Source organism: Fulmarus glacialis, unplaced genomic scaffold (genome assembly GCF_000690835.1).
Source record: "Fulmarus glacialis isolate BGI_N327 unplaced genomic scaffold, ASM69083v1 scaffold32659, whole genome shotgun sequence".
NCBI classification, from domain to species: domain Eukaryota; kingdom Metazoa; phylum Chordata; class Aves; order Procellariiformes; family Procellariidae; genus Fulmarus; species Fulmarus glacialis.
This window is the reverse complement of record NW_009233133.1, coordinates 76,372-95,045: the sequence shown is the minus strand read 5'-3', so window position 1 is coordinate 95,045 and position 18,674 is coordinate 76,372. Positions and strand designations below refer to the sequence as shown.

At 43.1% G+C, this 18,674-nt stretch overlaps 1 protein-coding gene across 1 annotated transcript in view; it reads right to left on the bottom strand.

Annotated features, from left to right (window-relative positions):
* Nucleotides 1-5,235: 5,235 nt before the first annotated feature.
* LOC104082203 (synapsin-3-like) overlaps nucleotides 5,236-18,674 on the bottom strand; it is a gene marked incomplete at its 5' end in the record, with an annotated part of 32,951 nt that continues 19,512 nt past the window's right edge. The window contains 4 exons of the mRNA XM_009585225.1: nucleotides 5,236-5,890; nucleotides 7,415-7,712; nucleotides 9,194-9,278; nucleotides 14,300-14,434. Of these exons, the coding sequence (XP_009583520.1) occupies nucleotides 5,758-5,890; nucleotides 7,415-7,712; nucleotides 9,194-9,278; nucleotides 14,300-14,434 (651 nt within the window). The remainder of the gene's footprint in view (nucleotides 5,891-7,414; nucleotides 7,713-9,193; nucleotides 9,279-14,299; nucleotides 14,435-18,674) is intronic.

The window sequence follows — 18,674 nt, the reverse complement described above, 5'->3', positions numbered from 1 at the left end:
CCCCGCCACCTGCCTCGCCCTTAATCATCTGTGAAGTGCTACTTAGAGACCAGAAGGATACTGGCCAAGTATTTGCTGCATCTGATAAAGAGCACTTTAAATACAAACTGTATACATGCCTGTCTTATTTGAAGAGTTTTATTAAATTGGCAGGAAGAATGATGTTGTTTCAAATCTACCTGGCTAATAATCTTTATTAACAAAAAAATCTACCATGTTCCACATAGAACAAGGATGCTACCACTATTATGGTAGATGTGAGTTCGTAGAAATTTTCAAAGGTGACATTTCCTTTTTCCTTTAATGTTTTATTAGGTAAAAAGCATTTTTGTATTGTTACTTAATACACAAAGAATACAGGGAAGGGATTTTCTTTACAATGGAAATATTAGAACACAAATCAGTTCATTTTACAAACAACTGAGTAAAGTCATGCTACAGTGCAGCTCAGAAGTCTGAACAGAAGCAGAGCAATTTTACAAAGAACCAGCAGCAAAACTTTTGTCTTTCTCCTTGACTTTACAAATAAGGAGCTGTAGTACATGGCTGCATTTACTGTGTGTGACCCAAAACTGGTGCAAAAATAAATCTTTCCTCCTGCTTAACTTAAGGAATTACATAGATTGACCTGGTTGCAGTGGAAATGGGATCACAGCAGAAGCAGAATGAATTCTCACTTTACTGCAGTAAATTTCATTTAATTCCATTACTTAAGTATCAGAATATATCTTGCCAAGAGGAAATGTGTTGTAGCATGTTATGAGCACCTTTCAAGTGTTGTTTTATTAACTAATGAGCAACTAACAAGAGCACTGTTAAAGTCTCTTGATGAGATCTGCAGGCTGATGCTGGAGCTCAATTAAAGGAAGACTGGAATGACTAAACTTTGCTAGAACTTTTCATTTCTTACATATTTTTTTAAGATGGGTTGATCTCAGTGTTTCTGTAAATGTAAATGGTACTGATGACTGTTGTGACAGCTGTTATTTTCTAAAATCTTTTTGAAATTTCAACAGTGGAAATGCAATGATGTTTCCTATTAAATACAAGTTATTTAATCAGTAATATGTGATTCATCTTCTTGTTTTGTATAAAATCAGTTGACTTCAGTAGGGTCAAGAAGTTTTGCCATTAACTCCAGTGGAAGTAAAATATTATACTTTATTTTGCTGTCAAAAGTTGTATTTCTTCTTTTTTCCCTTCTATACTTCACAGCAACGGCATACCAGTGCAAATCCTGCCATGATTAAACACCTAAGAGTATGTGTTTATAGAATAGGGGGACAGTGGCTTCCCTTCAATACCAAGATCAGCCTTAATTTTTAACATTTGCCTGCAGTGGTTGAATTGCCGTGTTCCAACAGAATTTTCACTTCAGTGTGTAGTCAGGCCTCTTAGAGCTTAGTGGTTCTTTATATTCCACTGACTGTAAAAAGGAAAAGGGAAATCTACACTGCGTTGGTCTTGCACCATTTTGTCCTTGTGATGAGTGCTTCAGAAATGCATACACAATATTCAGATAAGGTTATACAGCTTTAATTGGTAAAATAATTTTTAACTTACTCTTTTCACTTTTTTCAAGCTATTATTTCTGGGAACAATGATCTCTGTGTGTGTGAGATATGTTAATTTTGTGGCGCCAGTGGTACTCACATTACCAGCGCCTGGATGACAATCAGTTGCTTGCTCTGCTGGCACGCCCCATGCTGCTCTGGAGTCGGGCCCTCTCTGCCACGAAGACAACCTCGTCCTACTTCTGCCAGGCTGATGCCACAGCATCTGTTTATCCTTGATTTTGTCATTTGAATGTTTGTTTTTGAAGAAATGAATTCAACCTTTTTACAGATACACCACTAAGTGACTTGAAGATATTCCTTCACTTTCTTCGTTGTTGGGACCAACAGTATAAAATTAGAAGACAAAACAGAGGAAATATTTGAAAACTTTTGTTTATTCACCAGCTCCTAAGCCAGGTATGAGTGTCATTGCCATTTGCAAACTCTATAGAAGAGAAATCACAAAAGGTGAAATGCCTGAAGATGGGCATTTTTACCTGTACTGTTCATCTGTATCCAGCACTGTTAGGGTTGCTACTAAGTCACTTGGAAATAAGGAACTATTGTCCTTGGCTTTTCTATTTATTGTTTTATGTTATTAATGAAACTTAAGCCAACCCGATGAAGTAACTGGGTCATATGCAGGGTGTAAGGTTCTGTGTACCTGCCTGTGATTAGTGAAAGAGAAGAAAATACTGCAGCAGTTATTGGAGCAGGACCGCTATTCTTCTGAACCGTAGCTTTATAGGAGACTTCTAGTTGCATGGGAACATAAGTGACATTCCTCTTGAAATACCACACCTAGATACTACAAGAAAGTCATGGTGTTTCTCAGTCTTGTATATAAACAGCAAAATGTAAATTAATTTTCCACGTGGTGGATATGAGTGGATGTCTTAGCTGTGTCCCAGCTCCTTCTTGGGCTGGATCCAAACACACAAATCTATTCATGTTTCTTTTCTGGCTTCTATTTGAAGAAAAAGCATGCAGGACAAAAGGGAAGGTCTGACCAGGTGCTCAGTTTCCACAGCTGTGTAAGAAAGATCCCAAGGCGTGCTGTGGGGCATGCCTGCCCTGTGATTTAAATGTAACTTCTACTCGCCAACTTTTCTGTTGCCTTCTTACTGCCTCTAACTCCAGCTGTTAGATTTAGGTACCTAAATACCTCTTGGGTATACCTTAGTTCCCCATTCATAAAATGGAGAATATACACCTTGTATTCCCTCTCTCTCTTGCTTTGTTAGATCGTAGGGATTTTGGAATAGAAACCCTGCATCAAAGTGGATAACCTGAATACGTGATGATGCATTTGTGAATCTCCTGCTAGCCACAACATTTAGTATGTGAGCATCATAGTTGTCGATTGACGTGTATTGTTGGAATATTTATAGGACACATATAGAATTTCATCATTTTAACTTAGGAAATCAACTCAGTGTTTTCATTAAAGCACTTCTGTGGATAGAACTGAAGATGCTTTTCAGGAACTATAGGAGTAACCAAGTTAAGCTGAGAGTGCCTGTTGCTTTTACAAGCTGGAGCTAGGAGGAGGGGAGATGCCATTCTGTTTGCTTGTCCCGTGAAAGATGACAGCTGGGAGCTGCAGGCAAATGAAGAGATCTGAGTCATTGCTGCGTATAAAGTCAACAGTGCTATCCTGTTACTGTGGTCCGCTGGAGGACAGCCCTGTTGTGTTCAAATGCAGCATCAGCAAATGATCCAGCCATTGTGGTTTCAGTGATGAACTGGGGTCGATTTACAGGGCCATGCCGTGCTAGTCACTAGTTAGTTACTTATAGTATAGGTTGTGTTGGTAAGAGAGACATAAAAAGATTCAGGGGATAGAGCAATTGAGGATTCTGGCAGTAAACTTTTATTTTTGTCTTTGCATCTCTGGTGACCATTTAGAAGGGAAAGGCATAAACCATGCTGAGGGAAGTGTTATAGAAGGAAATCCTCTCCCACCAGGGTTGTATTACCTCTTCTCCATATAGTGGAGCCTGTTAATCTGCTATTGTTCTTGCCAGTGGGACAGTGCTTGCTCAAGGCCATTTGTCACTCTTTTATTGCTCCTGGAGACTGCAAAACAGCAGGGTCTTTTTTTTTCTCAATGACGTGTATTTATGATGCTACATAGTAAACTGCGTAGCAAACCTGGAAGGACAACACAGAACTGGGGGGGGGGGGGGGGCGGGAAATCATCCAGGAATAGGGTGGTTCTATAATACTGAACTTGAGGTATAAATCGTTGATCCAGACGAGTCTCTCGAGAGCCTTCCAACCTGGAAAAGCTATGCTGTTACTTGCCTGAAAGTGCACAGGTCACAAAAGCCATTACATGTGTAAAGGCCTACTCAGGGGGTAGGTCATACAAGGTCCAGATGACTGCATTGGATTTAGATGTTCATTACAGGTGCTATGCAGGAAGGAATTGCTTGTTTGGCTTTATTCCCACCGGTGAATCATGAGATCATAAGATGGCAGATGCTGCTGTTGCTTTTGCTGCTTTGGGGGTCTCCATGTCTAAGTGACAGCAAAGATTTGTGCTATTGGCTCAAATGTTTTTAACTTGCCCTAGGCATTCCCAAGTGTCATCAAGGTGAAGTTGTGAAACACAAAGCCAAAAGTCTGGCCGTGAAGCTGTATGCACGGTTTGTGACTGAAGTACTTGGCAAATCTTGAAGAAAAGTTGAGGAGATGGGATGGGGACTGGCGCCCGCATTAGGTGCGTGATAAATAGAACTAGCACAGGGCAAGGGGTAGGTTCTCAGCTGGTAGAAATAGCCATAGATACACTGATTTACCCAAGGTGTTTTTTTCAGTTGTGAACATAGCTTGTGTCATTCGTGGTTTTTGCCATGTCCCAGTTCTAGTATATGTGCTCATACACAGCTTCATTCTGCATTGCAGGCTTAGAGGAAAAGCACACCTGGCAAAGATCCATCTCTCTCTTCTCTGGAAGAATAATTCTTGGGGGTGGTCGGGGAGGACTAGTACTGATCGTTACCTGCTTGGGGGAATCCCATTCATGCCCTCCCATGGCTTAGTGTCTCTGGATGGACCCCAGCTCATCTTATTTGTAAAGGATGCTTTTCCTGTTCTATTGCAGGTTTGTCACCTTGCATTCATTTTGCACTCACCCTGGTGAAGTCAATGGGAGTTCAAGGAGGGAGACAGGATTTCATTCCATCTCTCTGTCCATTTGGTATTATGGAACACTCAGCACACAAGTATGTGCACTTCATCAGCTCTGCTATTAATTAAGCATGTTCCTGGGGGACATACTTAGCCAGATGTGACCAAGTCACCAAAGTGCTTCGAGTTTAGCTGGGTTTTGTCTGTAATTTGTGTGAACTGTGAACCTGAACTCTGGTGTTTCCAGGGGCAGGGGAAGAAGTTGTTTTTTGCTTGGAAGGCCCATTTCTCAGGTTATTTTTGAGCTAAGGCTACAGGGTTAGAACATGACATTTTTCTCTCAGAACTCAGGAATCACGTGCAGGGGACATAAATGCAAGGCATGAAACAGACGTTTTATCTGCTACGAGCCGAGTGATCTGGAACAAACCAGCAGTCCATCTGGATGACCTGCTCATGCGATCTTTGGTGCTTACTGATGTCTGGTACGGTATTTAACGTGAATGTAGTTTTGCTCTGAAAAGTGACTTTTGATAAAGCTGGTATCATGAAGTTCCACAGTTCACTGTGTTTCCATGCTCAAGCATGCTCACTTTATCGGTCAATGAATACTTACTCTTGACTCCGTCTTTGCACATCTGTTTCTGAAATAAGCCTATTTTTTTTTTTTTTTAGCTCGACCTCAACAAGGATTCAGTAATTGGAAGTTAGGAATTGTATTGACTATATACAAATCAAAATAAAATCTAGTTTACGCTGTCATAACTGTGTTGACTCCACAGGGGTTAGCAAGAGTAAAATTTGCTTTACAACTCAGTCATTTGAACAGATGTGATTCTGATTATGCACAAAAAACAATGAAATAGTGCCACTTTTATACAGTCACTTTTCAGACCGTTATTATAATATTTTCTTTGTATTAAAACAACTATATTTTTCTAAATTCCCTTTACCCAGGTGTTAGTTGTAAATTGCTGGGTACCATTGAGTGTATTCCAGGATGACATCAGGTACGCTGATATGAAGAGTGAGGGCTGACAAAAGCACAGATCCAGCTGCAGGGCTGTTAATCGGAAAACAGGCTAGCAAATGATTTCCTCAGGTTGCGGATGGTCTCAGCTTTTGCTTCGTCTTCATTGGCATTTCCCCGCTGAGGTGATTCAGATATGCTGAAGGTGTTTGTCAGGGACTGTGATTTGCTGAAATGAAAAACAGAGTTCAGACTCAGAAGGAGAAGGTGGTAGTTCAAAGCTGATTACTGATGCTTTGTGTTCCATCACACAGACAAATTCAAGGATAACAGGAGAGGTAAGCAAGGAGAATCTCCTCCATATGCTAAGACATCCAGGAATGAGGGGAGGGGAGAAGATGGGGCACAGGCAGGTGGCTCTGATATCACAGTCTAGACTAGTAAGTGTTGATGAAAACATCTGACTGAAAACATGCAATTGCCATTTGGTGCAACTGTTGTGAGGAACAGTTAAGTAATTTCACTACTAATACAGAAGAATGGATTCATACTGAGGGTCACGTGTCTCTCGTCAGCCGCACCATGAATGGTGGTCCTGTCCTTTCAAATGTGAGAGCACAAGGGGTTGGGCAAGTTGGTAGCCATGTCCCCTGCAACGTGTGCTGTTGCCTGCCCTCCCTGGCATGTTTGCTCTGACTGTCAGCTGTCTTTTGGTTGGCCACACTGCTCCTGCTGGGTGTGTATCTGCTAGTGTTTAAGTTCAGATCAGGACTGTGCCTTTGAAGTAAATCTCTCAATTTTCCCCACTTACCACGCTTTGTCACTGAGTGGTTTCTCCTGGTCAGTAATAGGCATTCAGCACAAGACCAGACTCTGAATTAAAGTACCTGAAATATCTGTAGTGTGGAGACTGCATCCTTAGCACCAAAATTTTGATCCTTAAGTCCACTGGTCCTGGTTTGCCTTGCTAATGTAGACGTTGTCCCTGAAAGCCTGTTCCAGAACATCACTCCTCTGCTGTCTGGAAACTATCTTCTCATTCCTAGCCTATGTTTTGTCCTCGTCTGTTCATACCAGTTTGCTCTTGTGTCAACTTTTCGTCAACACCAAACATTTTTTTGCCAATCTTTCTTGCCATGGTGCCAGCCAGATACGCTCCATGAAGGGTGGCAGCAAAGGCTGCTGCCAAAGATCCACAATAATTCAGTGGTATGCTCTGCTCCAGAAGAGCGCTTAAACATACAGTCACCATCTGGAGTATATACGAGTAGTGCCACTTCCATTCCCCGCCCCCCTCCATTTTTTTTGCTACCAATTGCAAAAAACTGCCTGGTAAAAAACCTTGTGTGGCTCCTGCATTCAGGGAATAGTGAAGGAATGACTCTTGTTGAGCTTTCTGGCCAGTAGTGTGTGGATTACAGCCTGTAAGGAGTATACACACTGCTGGGAAGTTAGTAGCTGTGTTGATATGGCCGGGGTAGAGCACATGATTAACTATGCGCGCATGAGCAAGAGGAAGAATGTGAAATCTTAGAGATGTCAAGTACAACTTGTTCTTCCTGACAACAGTTCAATTGTGGCCTGTTATGCCCAGGCATATATACCTCTGAAGTCACTCATAGTTGTCCAGGCCTTTGTCCCTGTGGGCTACTGCCTGACACCAGGTGATATGTTCTTCATGCCAGGTCAGGGTACTTTTTTGACAGCCTTATTCTAATATCTACAGATATTAGCAGTTTAACAAAGCACCTACTTCAGATGTGGGTGTGGGGTGGCTTGCTGCTTGGACGTTTCAGTGGGGCTTGGCTGGCTAGGAGCCCGCCCTTGAGCAGGAGGTCTAGGCTGCTGTGGAGGGAACACGCCTGCCTTGGAAGCCTGGACTGGAGAGGACCCAGTTGCTGATCGGACTTGCTGTGGAGATCCAGGTGACCTTTGCTGCTGAGGTGAAGTGGACTGGGGACTCTGGGGCTGCTGTCCTTGAGGAGAGAGCCGCTGCTGTGGAGGTGCATTTGTCCGTGGAGGCTGAGATCCCTGAGGCTGGCGTGGTCCACCTGAAAGGGACATGTAGACATAAGCATGAGGAAGCGCATGTGGTGGACAACAAGGGGCGTCTATATGGAAGAATGGGTTTTGCTAAGGAGAGAAACTATTCAGAGTAGCTTCATGCAGACGGATAAGGGAAAACCTCTTTTATAGGGCTAACGCTGGTGACATGCCCACGTCTCTAGAGTTGTCCATTTCTCTACCTCCTTCAGCACTGAAGAGCCTCTGCTACTCTCCCCAAAGGAAGCCACTTCAACATGCTGTACTTTCCATGTAACTAATATTTCTTTTCCTTGGCAAGCACTTCCTGTGTTGGGAAGGAAGTCACTGGAAAACCAACTCTCTGCAGGGAGTGAAAGCTGAATCTGCTGGTTTGGGTCAGCAGTCCCTTCATGGGCCCAGCAGCTTGATGTGAGACTGTGCACTCTATCGCTATCCATGTATCTGCTCCAGCATTATCAGCAGGTGGCTTCAGCCACATTGGTAGCAGACTCTCAAAACTGAAGAGGATGTGGAAAATAATTGGATGTGACATGAGAAATTGCTGGACACGACAGATAACAGTGTGAGAAGCTGACAAAAGTTACGGATGGCATTGTGAGGGCTGTCTGGATTTCACAGGTGGTCAAGGGGGAGTTATGTGAGAAAAAACTTCACAGAGAATTGAAGGGGAATACTGGAGACAGATGGAGAAGTAGTATCCTGCAAGGCCAGCAATTCCTAGGTCAGCATATCAGTAACACCGTATAATGCCAAGATTACATAGATGCCTTTGGTATCAGAAATACCAAATTTTGGATACAGCAAAACTGTGACCGATAAGGAAAAGGTAATTAGAGGTGGGTGTTAACTTGGTAGGAGATGGGGCTGGAGAAATGAAAGGACAAAGGTGGCACAAAGGAGGGTCTAATTGGTTATGTGAATTGAGTGCTTGGTGTGGTCTGGGTACCCACAGGGCAGCCCTGTGCTTTATCACCTCAGCGTAGATCAGGACAATAAACCAAGTCTGTTGTTCTGACCAACCACATAAGTCAAACCTGCTTCTGCTGTCAGGAGGAGCTGGGGATGTGCTCTTGCTGAAAGGGGAACACCTGGACAGATAGATCAAAGATCCTGGCATCACCACTTTGGTGTCTCTTCCAAGCCTGACAGCACCAGCATCTTCCCATCACTTCTTAACACTTGTAGCCACTACAGCTTTGTGCAAACACAAATACACTCTGTGCCCAGAATCCTGCTCCAGTGCCAGTTCAAGTGGCCTCACTTTGCTGAGCCGAGTCCTACCAGCAGTGTCAACTGGATCTGTATCAAAGTTTCACCCCACTTTCTCAGCTGCTGTGGAATATGATAGCAGCTGCTGTAACAGCACACTGAATTTGCTGCCTGCTTGTCGGTGAATCGGAACAATGAGTGAAACCTTTATTCTGATAGCTTTTATTTAGAAGGAAAACTGACAGTCCACACTGTCATGGGGCCCGAAGAAACGTACCTTGGGGAGGAGGCCGTGGTTGGGACAGTTGTCCAAGCTGAGGTCCAGTCTGAGATTTCATTGACGCAGGCTGAACTTGTGGAGGCTAGAGGGGAAAAAAGCCATTCCAGTTAAAACAGACTCCCCAAAGAGAAGCCCTGAGGTAATATAGGAACTGCGGAGTCATGAAGTGTTCCTTAAAATATACACACACACAATATGCAGCATCTGGCTGGTAAAATCTCATGGGACTAAAATGGAGAGCTGAGTAATAAACAGCACAGAAGTTGCTTGCTCACAGGGAATAACAATGAAGTTACAATTTAGAATGTTTTTTAGGCAATCAGGAATTACCAAATGTATCAGGCCCGAGGGGGTCTCTTAGTCCCATCTCCCATTTTGGACAGTTGCCAGCACCAGATGTTCCAAAGGAAGGAGAGATGAACCATGGAAACATCTATGGAGTAATCATCTTTTTACCCTAAGGGGTCTCCTCTTGATTGCTAATAGGCAAGGGCCAGCTTGAACCCTGAAACATGAAGCTTACTATCTGCTCCACAAAATCTTTGCAACAGTTCCAGATACTTGTTTTAATATTTACACCCAGACCCTTTGACTCTTGCTCAGCCTCACTGCTTTTCCCATTTCTTAACTCCACTGCTTGTTCTGAGTTTTGAGAATAGTTCTCACAACCTGCCTTTGCTAGGCCATTCATTATTTTGCAAACCTTTACTGCCTTCTCTCTCATTCTCCTTTCTAAAGCCAAGAGACTGAATCCCTTTGGTCCCTCCATGGGAATGTTTCCAGGCTCCTAATTGTTTTCATCACCCACTTCTCTTTCCCAGCTTTGTGATTCCTTCTGCAGATGCCAGAGGCAGGTCTGTTTACATTATTGCAGATGCAGCAGTATCTGGGTTCTCTGTATATATCACCAGCTCATTTCTTCTGCATCCTAATTTCCTGTTTCTCCCTTGTCAACACAACCATAGGCTGAGCAATGGTTTTCATTAGCCTGTATGCGACAATGTCTTTCTCAGGGGACATAGCTAATGCCACTTGCAAAGTCTATAGATTGTTTATGTTCTCTCTCTCTCCACCCCCAGCTTAGCTCACCTTTCAATCTTCTATAAGGAGTTTCATTTGCTGTTGTGGTGACTTAACATATATAGCTCTGTCAGATGTTCTTCACTGCCATCCCTCGTCCTGACTAACTCAAATAAGTTGGTGCCATCTGCATTTTCTTCTCTCTCACTGTTTACTCTTTTTGACAGATATTTTAATAATCAGATTAAGCAACACAGAACTCTTGCGTAAAGGGCTGGTCCAAGGTTAACAAAAGTCTGAGTAAGCCTATTGCACAAAATTGTTTGTGAAAGCAGGGGAAGCTGGAGACAGATAGGCTGATACGTGCTGGATTATTTACATGAAGAACACAGTGATAAAAGGGTCTTCAAGGCTCCTTCAAGCTCAGGAGAATGAGCTAAGTGATTCTGGAAATGGGAAGAAATGTTTCATAGTTGGAAGCATTGAAAAGAGTTTCAACTGACAAGCATACATGTGATGGGGTTGCCAGCCCATCTTTTACACTATTTTTCTAGGACTTGCCAAATGGACGGGGAGGAAAACCTGGGAATTTTCCATTCATGGCTTCTAGTCCTGCACAGCGTGGGACACCAAGCCTTCCCTTGGTGTTGGTGGAAATTTATTGTCCTAATGCTGTGAAACATTCTGATTAGACCAGCCAAAGAAAAGGAATCATATCTCATATTCACCTCTACGGTGTTTGCCTACAGCCACCCCAAGCCTTCTCAGCGATGAAGGCAAAACAGGATTTTGAGACTCAGAGATGAAGGGGTGAGGGCCAGCCCAAGGTCTTCTGTCTTCGGAAGGGAAACAGCGATGAGAAGGGATGGAGGTGGGGCAGAGAGGTGAGGAGAGAACCGCAGCTGTAACCATGAAACCAGGTTTCATGTTGTAGCCATGAAAAAAAGGTTGTCATTAACAACTTATCCTCTCCTGGGCTCAACTAACCCAATTATCAACATGACCGGGCTTAGCATTCTTTACATATCCCCTCTGCTAACTGTTTGCAAGAATTAAAATCTCTCATACCTATTTCTTTATCTGAGGCCAGCTTCTGTTCCACAATGAAACTTTTCCTTTTAGCCCTTCCCTGCTTGCTTTCTTTAATAGTACTTGTCTGTTACCTTGCCTAAGGCTTTTTGACAGTCTAGCTACATTATTTTGACTGATTGCCTGTTATCTACCACTTTATGAAAGAATTGTCGAAGAAATGATGGGAAAAGAATCAAAAGGAAATTAATGGGACATTTTTCTTTGCAAAAAAAATGTGGTAGATGATCTTAAGCCATGGTTCTGTTGGTTTATTAGTCTTCTGTGTTATTCTTTAAATTATTGTCTGAGAAAATTCATAAGGTCCATGACTCTTACGACTTTTTAAACACTTATTTTGTATTTGTTGTACACCAATCCTCTGGAGCAAAAACTGTTTCTAATGAAACTGCACATTTTTTCTTGGCAGCTTAGTCACTTCCTAAATTCAGTTCATTGGATGTCACCACCTGGGTCTGGGGGCTTAATAGTTTTTTAAAATGTCAGTCATCACTGATTTAATCACTGTTTTTGCTCTCACTCATGTCTTTCTTATCAAAACTATATCTAGTTTTAAAAGTTCCTCACTTTCAGCAATTAAATTTACACTGTCCCTGTTGTCTTCCTTTTCTCCCTTAACTTTGGATGATCCATAGAGCCCACCAATTGTTGGTAGGGTTCCATCTTTTGATGAACTCAATTTGTTTCATTCTTCCCTCTATCTGTTCTTCAAAATCAATTTCTATCCTTTTTATGTTTCCTTTTATTACTTGCATGGTGGTGCATAAAGGTCTTCTTAAATGTCAGATTTCCAAATTTGGAAGATTTTTTTTTCTATATGTCTTCAATATCCTTTAGCACTTTACCACTTAACTCTAGAAGTTTACTTCTTGCATTCCTGGTTCAGGAGCAGATCAGAAATGTATATATGCATTCTGGAAAACAATGGTCTCTCAATAACGTCCATACAGCTTTACTTTTAATGCTAGGGAGACAGCTTTACTTTTAATGCTAGGGAGTTGATTAATTTTCTCATTTTATTAAAATAATATTTTCTAATTGTTTCTGTCATACCATTACTTTTTGATATCACATCTGTCCCTTGGACATCAAACCTAATAGTATATATTCACTTTCTAAATTTGTACCTTGGTGTTTCTTAAGGCTAGGCAAAGGTGTTTTTTTCCTACTGTACTTGGATTTTGCAGTTCCAGGAAGCAGACATCTACAGAGATGGGCAACTGTCTCCGAATTGCTGTCCCACTGTGCTATTTGTCTTGCTTCTTGATAGCTGTAGTCTCACATTATTATGACTTGTTGCTTCTTTCACCTCTGTCAATGCTGTGCACTCGGTTTCATAATTTCTCAGTTTTTCTTGATCCAGAGACAGCTCCAATAATATGTATAGATATTCTATGCATACCCATAGGATATCCAAGGATTCATATTTCTATGTATTCAGTACTGCTGTCCTTCTATTCAGAATTATTTTTCTTTGTTCTGTGAAATCTTCTCCTGTAGCTCTAGTTCTGCATCTCACCAGCCTCACATGTAATTACTTCTCTCTGCACATTTGTAAGTAGGTGTTACAAGCATTGTATTAGTAGTTGTAGCTTGTGCAGTTTCTGCAATGTTTGTTGTACCAAGATCTTCCTCTACAGCAAAACACTGTAGTTAACATGTTCATGGTTTTAATTTTCTTGATTTTGTATATAGATATTTGTAGGTTGTATTCTTGATGAAAATCCTTTTCTTATTTAACTCTTCTATTTGACACCCTATCGCTCCAAGACAATTTATTTTGTTCTTATTTTAGCACTCTTTTGGGTCTATTGTAATCCAATCCAATCCTGTACCAGTATATTACATAGACAACAGATACATCTGTCCATGTTTTCCATTTCTGTTGACTTCCCCTTTGCTCTTAGTTTATACACTCTATATCTTGGTTATTTCAGATGGCAGTTGTTGATTTCACTTTGGCCAGGGTAAATCCTATCCCTTCTGTATCGCTTTTCCTGCCTGAAAGCATTTTTAGTGTCTATTAAATGCTTCCCCCTCTTGCTAGCTAAAACTTGGAGTTACCCTGAATACCCTTCATGCTGGGGACCTGTTTTAGCAGGAGTGGGCTGTCATAGGACAAAGGCAGAGAGCCATAAAGTCCTTTCTCCCATTTTTTTGTCTCAAGTGGACATGGAAACTGCTCCAGTGTGTTGCAGTCAGTATTATCCCTCAGCCTGTTTACTCTCCTGTCCTTTCTTTTGTACAGATTTGTTGTCCTCAAACCTTTGTGCTTGGCTCCCTGCCAGATACTGAAAGAGGTGTAGCACATATACCTGGAGACACAGATTATGTTCTGGTGTGTGTCATTTATACAGAACTGCCACTGGGAAATGTGGCACTAAGATTAGATGCATTTGATACTTGAAATGAATGTACGAGAAGCACTAAGGAGTCAGTTTAAATGCAAAAATGAGAGGTTCTTATATGAATTCAGCATTAGTCAAGCCTCCTCCAAGGCGGTGAAGGGTATCTCCAAAGAAAAAAGGCTGCAGTAAGGAATAGAACAACTGTTGGTGGAGATTCCCACTTTCCGGTCTGGGAAGCACAGATTTTCATCAGGGATGCAAAAACTGGAATGAAACCTATCCTGAGGGACGGTGTTAGACAGAGGTGAAGTCGGGTGTTACAAGCACCTCTAGAAATGGCTGTCTTCAATATGAATCTATGAATTTAGCAAGCCAGAATGTCTAGATGCATGGACCATACTACTGGCATGATGCCATAGTTATATGGAAGGAGAGGAAGGGAGAGAGAGGTGTTTCTTAAGGGCACCCACTGCAAAGAGTCTTTGAGAGACTTCTTTGGAAGAGCAGAAGTCAATCTATCCAATACACTCCCATATGAGACTGTTCAACTCTCTGAGATGTCTGACTGCCTGACACCCCCAGGGAGGAGAGAGAGAAAAAAAGTTCGGGAAAACAACTTGGCCATAAGGTCTCTATTCGCTCATACCCAAGGCCTCAGGGGTGACGGCGTAGATCCAGCAGTGATGACAAGCTGAGTCATTTTGGAAACAACCAGATCGGCTATAAGCTGTCTGTCCTCTTCCACATGCTCCCCAATCAGGGGCATCGAGCTGTCCATCACCTGCCAGAGGAGGGAAAAACAACAGTTAGTAAGGAGGTTTCCTGGTGGCAGATGCCTGTTTCAACTCTCACACTAACCTGCTTTGTGTCTCCATGTCCTTGCCAACACCTCTAGTCACCACTCCTCTCCATGCTGAAACATGCTTGACTTTCCTAGCTGTGGGATTTTGCTTAGGTTTTTTTTTGGAAATGGCATGTACTTCCCCCCACTCCCCATCTTCCTTCCCTTCACAACTTGGAAGCCAAGCCAAACCTTCTGGTGGCTGGAGGTTTTCTAAATTGACTAAACACAAACTTGCTTCTTCACATGTCCTGAGGAGATGCCTCTGATGGATGAGGTCTCTCTGGCATTGTCCCACAGCATTTGGGGGTGACATTGCAGCAGAAAGGGCCATGGGAGAAGGGAAACAACATGTACCGAAGCCTGAGGAGATGAGAGCAACAGGGACTGGAGGAAACCAGGAAACATTTTGGATTAATCAACGCAAAGCACTGCACCCTGAGAGGGGAAATAAACACCACAGATGTGTAATGAATAGGGTGTCACCAAAACAACAGCACCCAATGCAGGAAAGTAAACTTATTCTCTGCTTGTCTTCTTGATACTGTTGCAATACGACTGCTTCCCAAGCAAGTACTGGGGAAAGGTGGGAAGCAAGACTGTGGGGATGGGGGAAAGAGAACTGTCAAAGGGTCTTTGAGGTAAGAAATGGTCTGACAACAACAATAATAATGAAAGCACAGCAGACCCTCAGCTGCATAGCAGCCCTAAACGTAATTTTCAACAGTTCATCATAAATCAAGCGCTTTGCAAACATTAGCTAAATCCCACAGGAAGAACTGCACGATGATGAAGTTAAGATTCAGCTGCAGTAAATATAATTCTACCAAAATATCAGGGTTGGAAGAGTTTATTTTATTTTGCTTTTATTTTTAAACCAAACATTAAAAACCCTGGAAATGCAGAGTTAAAGGTTGCGTTGCTCAAGAAAGGCACTGACTCACGCTCAGATAACCATCGGAAGCGCACTCCACCCTGGCAATGCTGCAAGAGTCCACTCTTGGAGTGAAATGGAAAGTTTTGCACCCTTTTTTTTCAGATTTAAAGTAGGGGAAATCAGTGAGGTGAGTTCATCGAGTTTGTATTCTAGTCTTTTCTTGTAGAATAACTATTAATTTGGATTCATTTCTATAGGTGTCTCGTACGAACACTAGAGAAGCTGCCTAGGAAGTTTTAACTGGGGTTCACACGAAGTGTGAGTTGGTGTTTACATCCATGGCCTGCTTGACCCAGGGGGCGAAAGGAGGAGGTTAGAAAATTAGATGGCAGTGCCATCTAAATACACAAAGTGGCTTTTCATTCCACTGTCCACCTCGCCGTTTCTCTGTTAAAAAATGAGGTGGGGAAAGGAGATGTTTCTTAGCAGTGCCAGGGAACGGCCAGTTCCCCTGAGTGCCTCGCCGGCCAGGGGCTCCTGGGGCTCTCCAGCAGGTTCCTGCGCAGGTTTCCCTCCCCTCCGCTCCCACCTTAAAAGCATTCCCATTTCATTTGGCAATTCCAATTCATGCGTGAGAAAAGAGGTCCCGGCTCCCTGCAAAGCCCCGTGCGAGGGACCTGTGTGGCCACTAGATGATGCCATTACTCTGCCAACAGCTTGGCCAGCGAGGCCTAGCTCCGGACTCCCTAACCCTCCCTGTCAGTAACTGGGATACAGCTCTGGTCAAAACACCCCAAACCCCTCATTTCCCCATCTTCAGAACTGCTTTTCACTGTTTCTGTGGCAGCAGTGGCTGGAGAGGAAGGGGAAGATGCAGTTTTATAAAACAAAGGCACCAGGGGGAATGAACCCTGGAGCAGGTCGCACCTGAACCAGTGAAGGTGCACCAGGGATAAGGGTATCTGCTGTCCTGCTGTGCAGTGTTTGGGAGGGGAACGTGAGCTGTGGGAGACTGCAGATATGGGAATGAACAATCACGTGCATAAGGGAAGGCCTTTGAAAATGGCAGTGGTTTCTGTGGGCAAAACAACACAGCTGGTTGCCACTGAACTGAAAAGGAGCATGAGATGTCACCTTGACTGTCCTCTGGGAAAGGAGAAATTGCTCTGGAGCTGGGCAGATACGAACGCTAATGCTGAAATAAATCAAACGGCTGGAAGGACTATGTGAACCACAGACAGATTGCACTCATCTCTTCCTGGGGAGATCACAGAACAGCTGGGCAAGACAAGAAGACGTCAGCACATATGGACCTGGCCTTTGTAGCTGCCCGAGGTCAGTGGCTGCTCCTGACGCAGCTGCTGTTGCCTGATAAGGTGTACGAGGGGGGGAGCGGAAAGTGGCTGGGCAAAGAGACTCAGGAAAACCCCATCCCGCTCCTCCCCCTGCGCCTATCTGATGCTGAGGCCTGAAGGCTGGACTTGTTATTCCATGCTCTGATGTGCAAGAGTGGGGTGTTAGGTGATTTTTAGGGAAGGAAGGAAGGAAACAGATGATTAGACATATCAAAAGAAACGATATGGCAGTGCTGAAGGGATAGGCAGGGCTTCTCACAGGGTAGCAAGGAGCATGTCTAGTAATACAGCTTAACTGTATGGCAGGTAGGGCTTAGCTGATCCAGGAGGAAGAATAAATCCCATGGATCGTTTTACTTGCCTTCCACTCACTCCATATTTGTCAGCATAGCAGAGATGTGGAAAAGGGTTAGATTGCCAAATAAAGGGAGGGGGGATTATTAAACCATACACACTGCTGAGCTCTTTTGAGAATCTGGCTGCTAACAGTGGTACCAAACTTGCAGTATTTTGAGGATTTGGCCTTCTGATCAAGTGCTGACTATTCATGCAGACTATGCCCTTAGAGTGACAAAGTTCTTTGAAGCAGAGGAAAAAGAAGTACCAGCATTTACCGTTAAATTCACAGCTGTTTTAACAGAATGAAACTCTGAAGAAATCTACTGATTTCTTCAAAGTTTTCAGTACGAGCCACGAAAATGGTGCTTAAGTGTGCTAGTGCTTTGAAGGGCAGAAATGTACTAGATTCTGCTGTTTGCCATGGAAAAAGAAGGTGAAGTTCAAGTAACAGCAAATACCATGCGTGCAAGATTACTCTTGTGCTGTGCTGATAACTCATCTGTCTTAATCTGATTCTGTTTGCAACAAACCACTGTGATAAATCTCAGTTCATAGAACTGCCCATCACTACCTCTGCGAATCTTTCCTAGAGAACTGCTTTGCACTGTGAAAATTAATTACTGCCTGCAATTGCATTGTGCAAATTCCTTATTTGTTCAGCCCATTTAGGCGTGCTTTCTTGTAAAATGTCACAGCACACTGTTCCTTCTCACCAAGAAAAATACAACTGTGGCACTGTCAAATAACTTTTTTCTCCCACTATCAAAAGAAAAAAGCAAAATAAAGGATCAGTTTCAGACCAATAAAAGTACCCCAGGAAGTAGGCTGGAAGCAATTAATTACTTGTCAGCATCTCCCTCAGATCTGCATAAAGTAGAAAAGGTTGCCTGTTTGGCTTTGTTCTGCTCTTTGTATTGCACTACTCTACTCCCTTCCCAACAATGTCCATCAGCCTGGCATCTGAATGCCTGCTTGATGTTGGTACATCAGGCCTGCTCAATCAGGTTCTCCACTGGGATAATTCAACATGACCCATCTGAAGCCGATGTGTTTCTTCTGATTTGTATCATATTAGATCCATTGCTTTTTACCTTGGTCTCAGAGAGAGGAGAATTAGTGTGCATTTCTCTCTCCGTGTGCAAGCTGATGATGGCTGTTAGCATATGGATGTGCTTTTCATCCAGTCAGTCACACACAGGGGCAGATGTGAAAACCCAGAGATATACCCAGACAGAGGCATATAATCCTTAAGCACAGAATTAGCCATGTGTGCACGTACGTAAGCTTATATGCAAGAATAGATGCAGGGATATGAAATCCACATCTCATGTCTGACCATGTATGGACACAGTCCAACTGTCCTTACAGTCATCTCTAGCAAGGCTGCTTTCTTGCCCTTCCTTTCTCAGCTACACGTGCGGAGAGATAAAGAAGTGCATGGCAGGGAGACAGTCTGCTCTGGGGGATGCTCCTCTAGGTGCTGATGAATTGCATACAGGAGCAGACCCATCAGCCATGGCCCCATCACTTCAGGAAAGACAGAGGCTCACCAGCGTTTCGTTGCTGGCAGCGTGCTTATATCACATGGCCTTTGACAGGTCACTGCTCC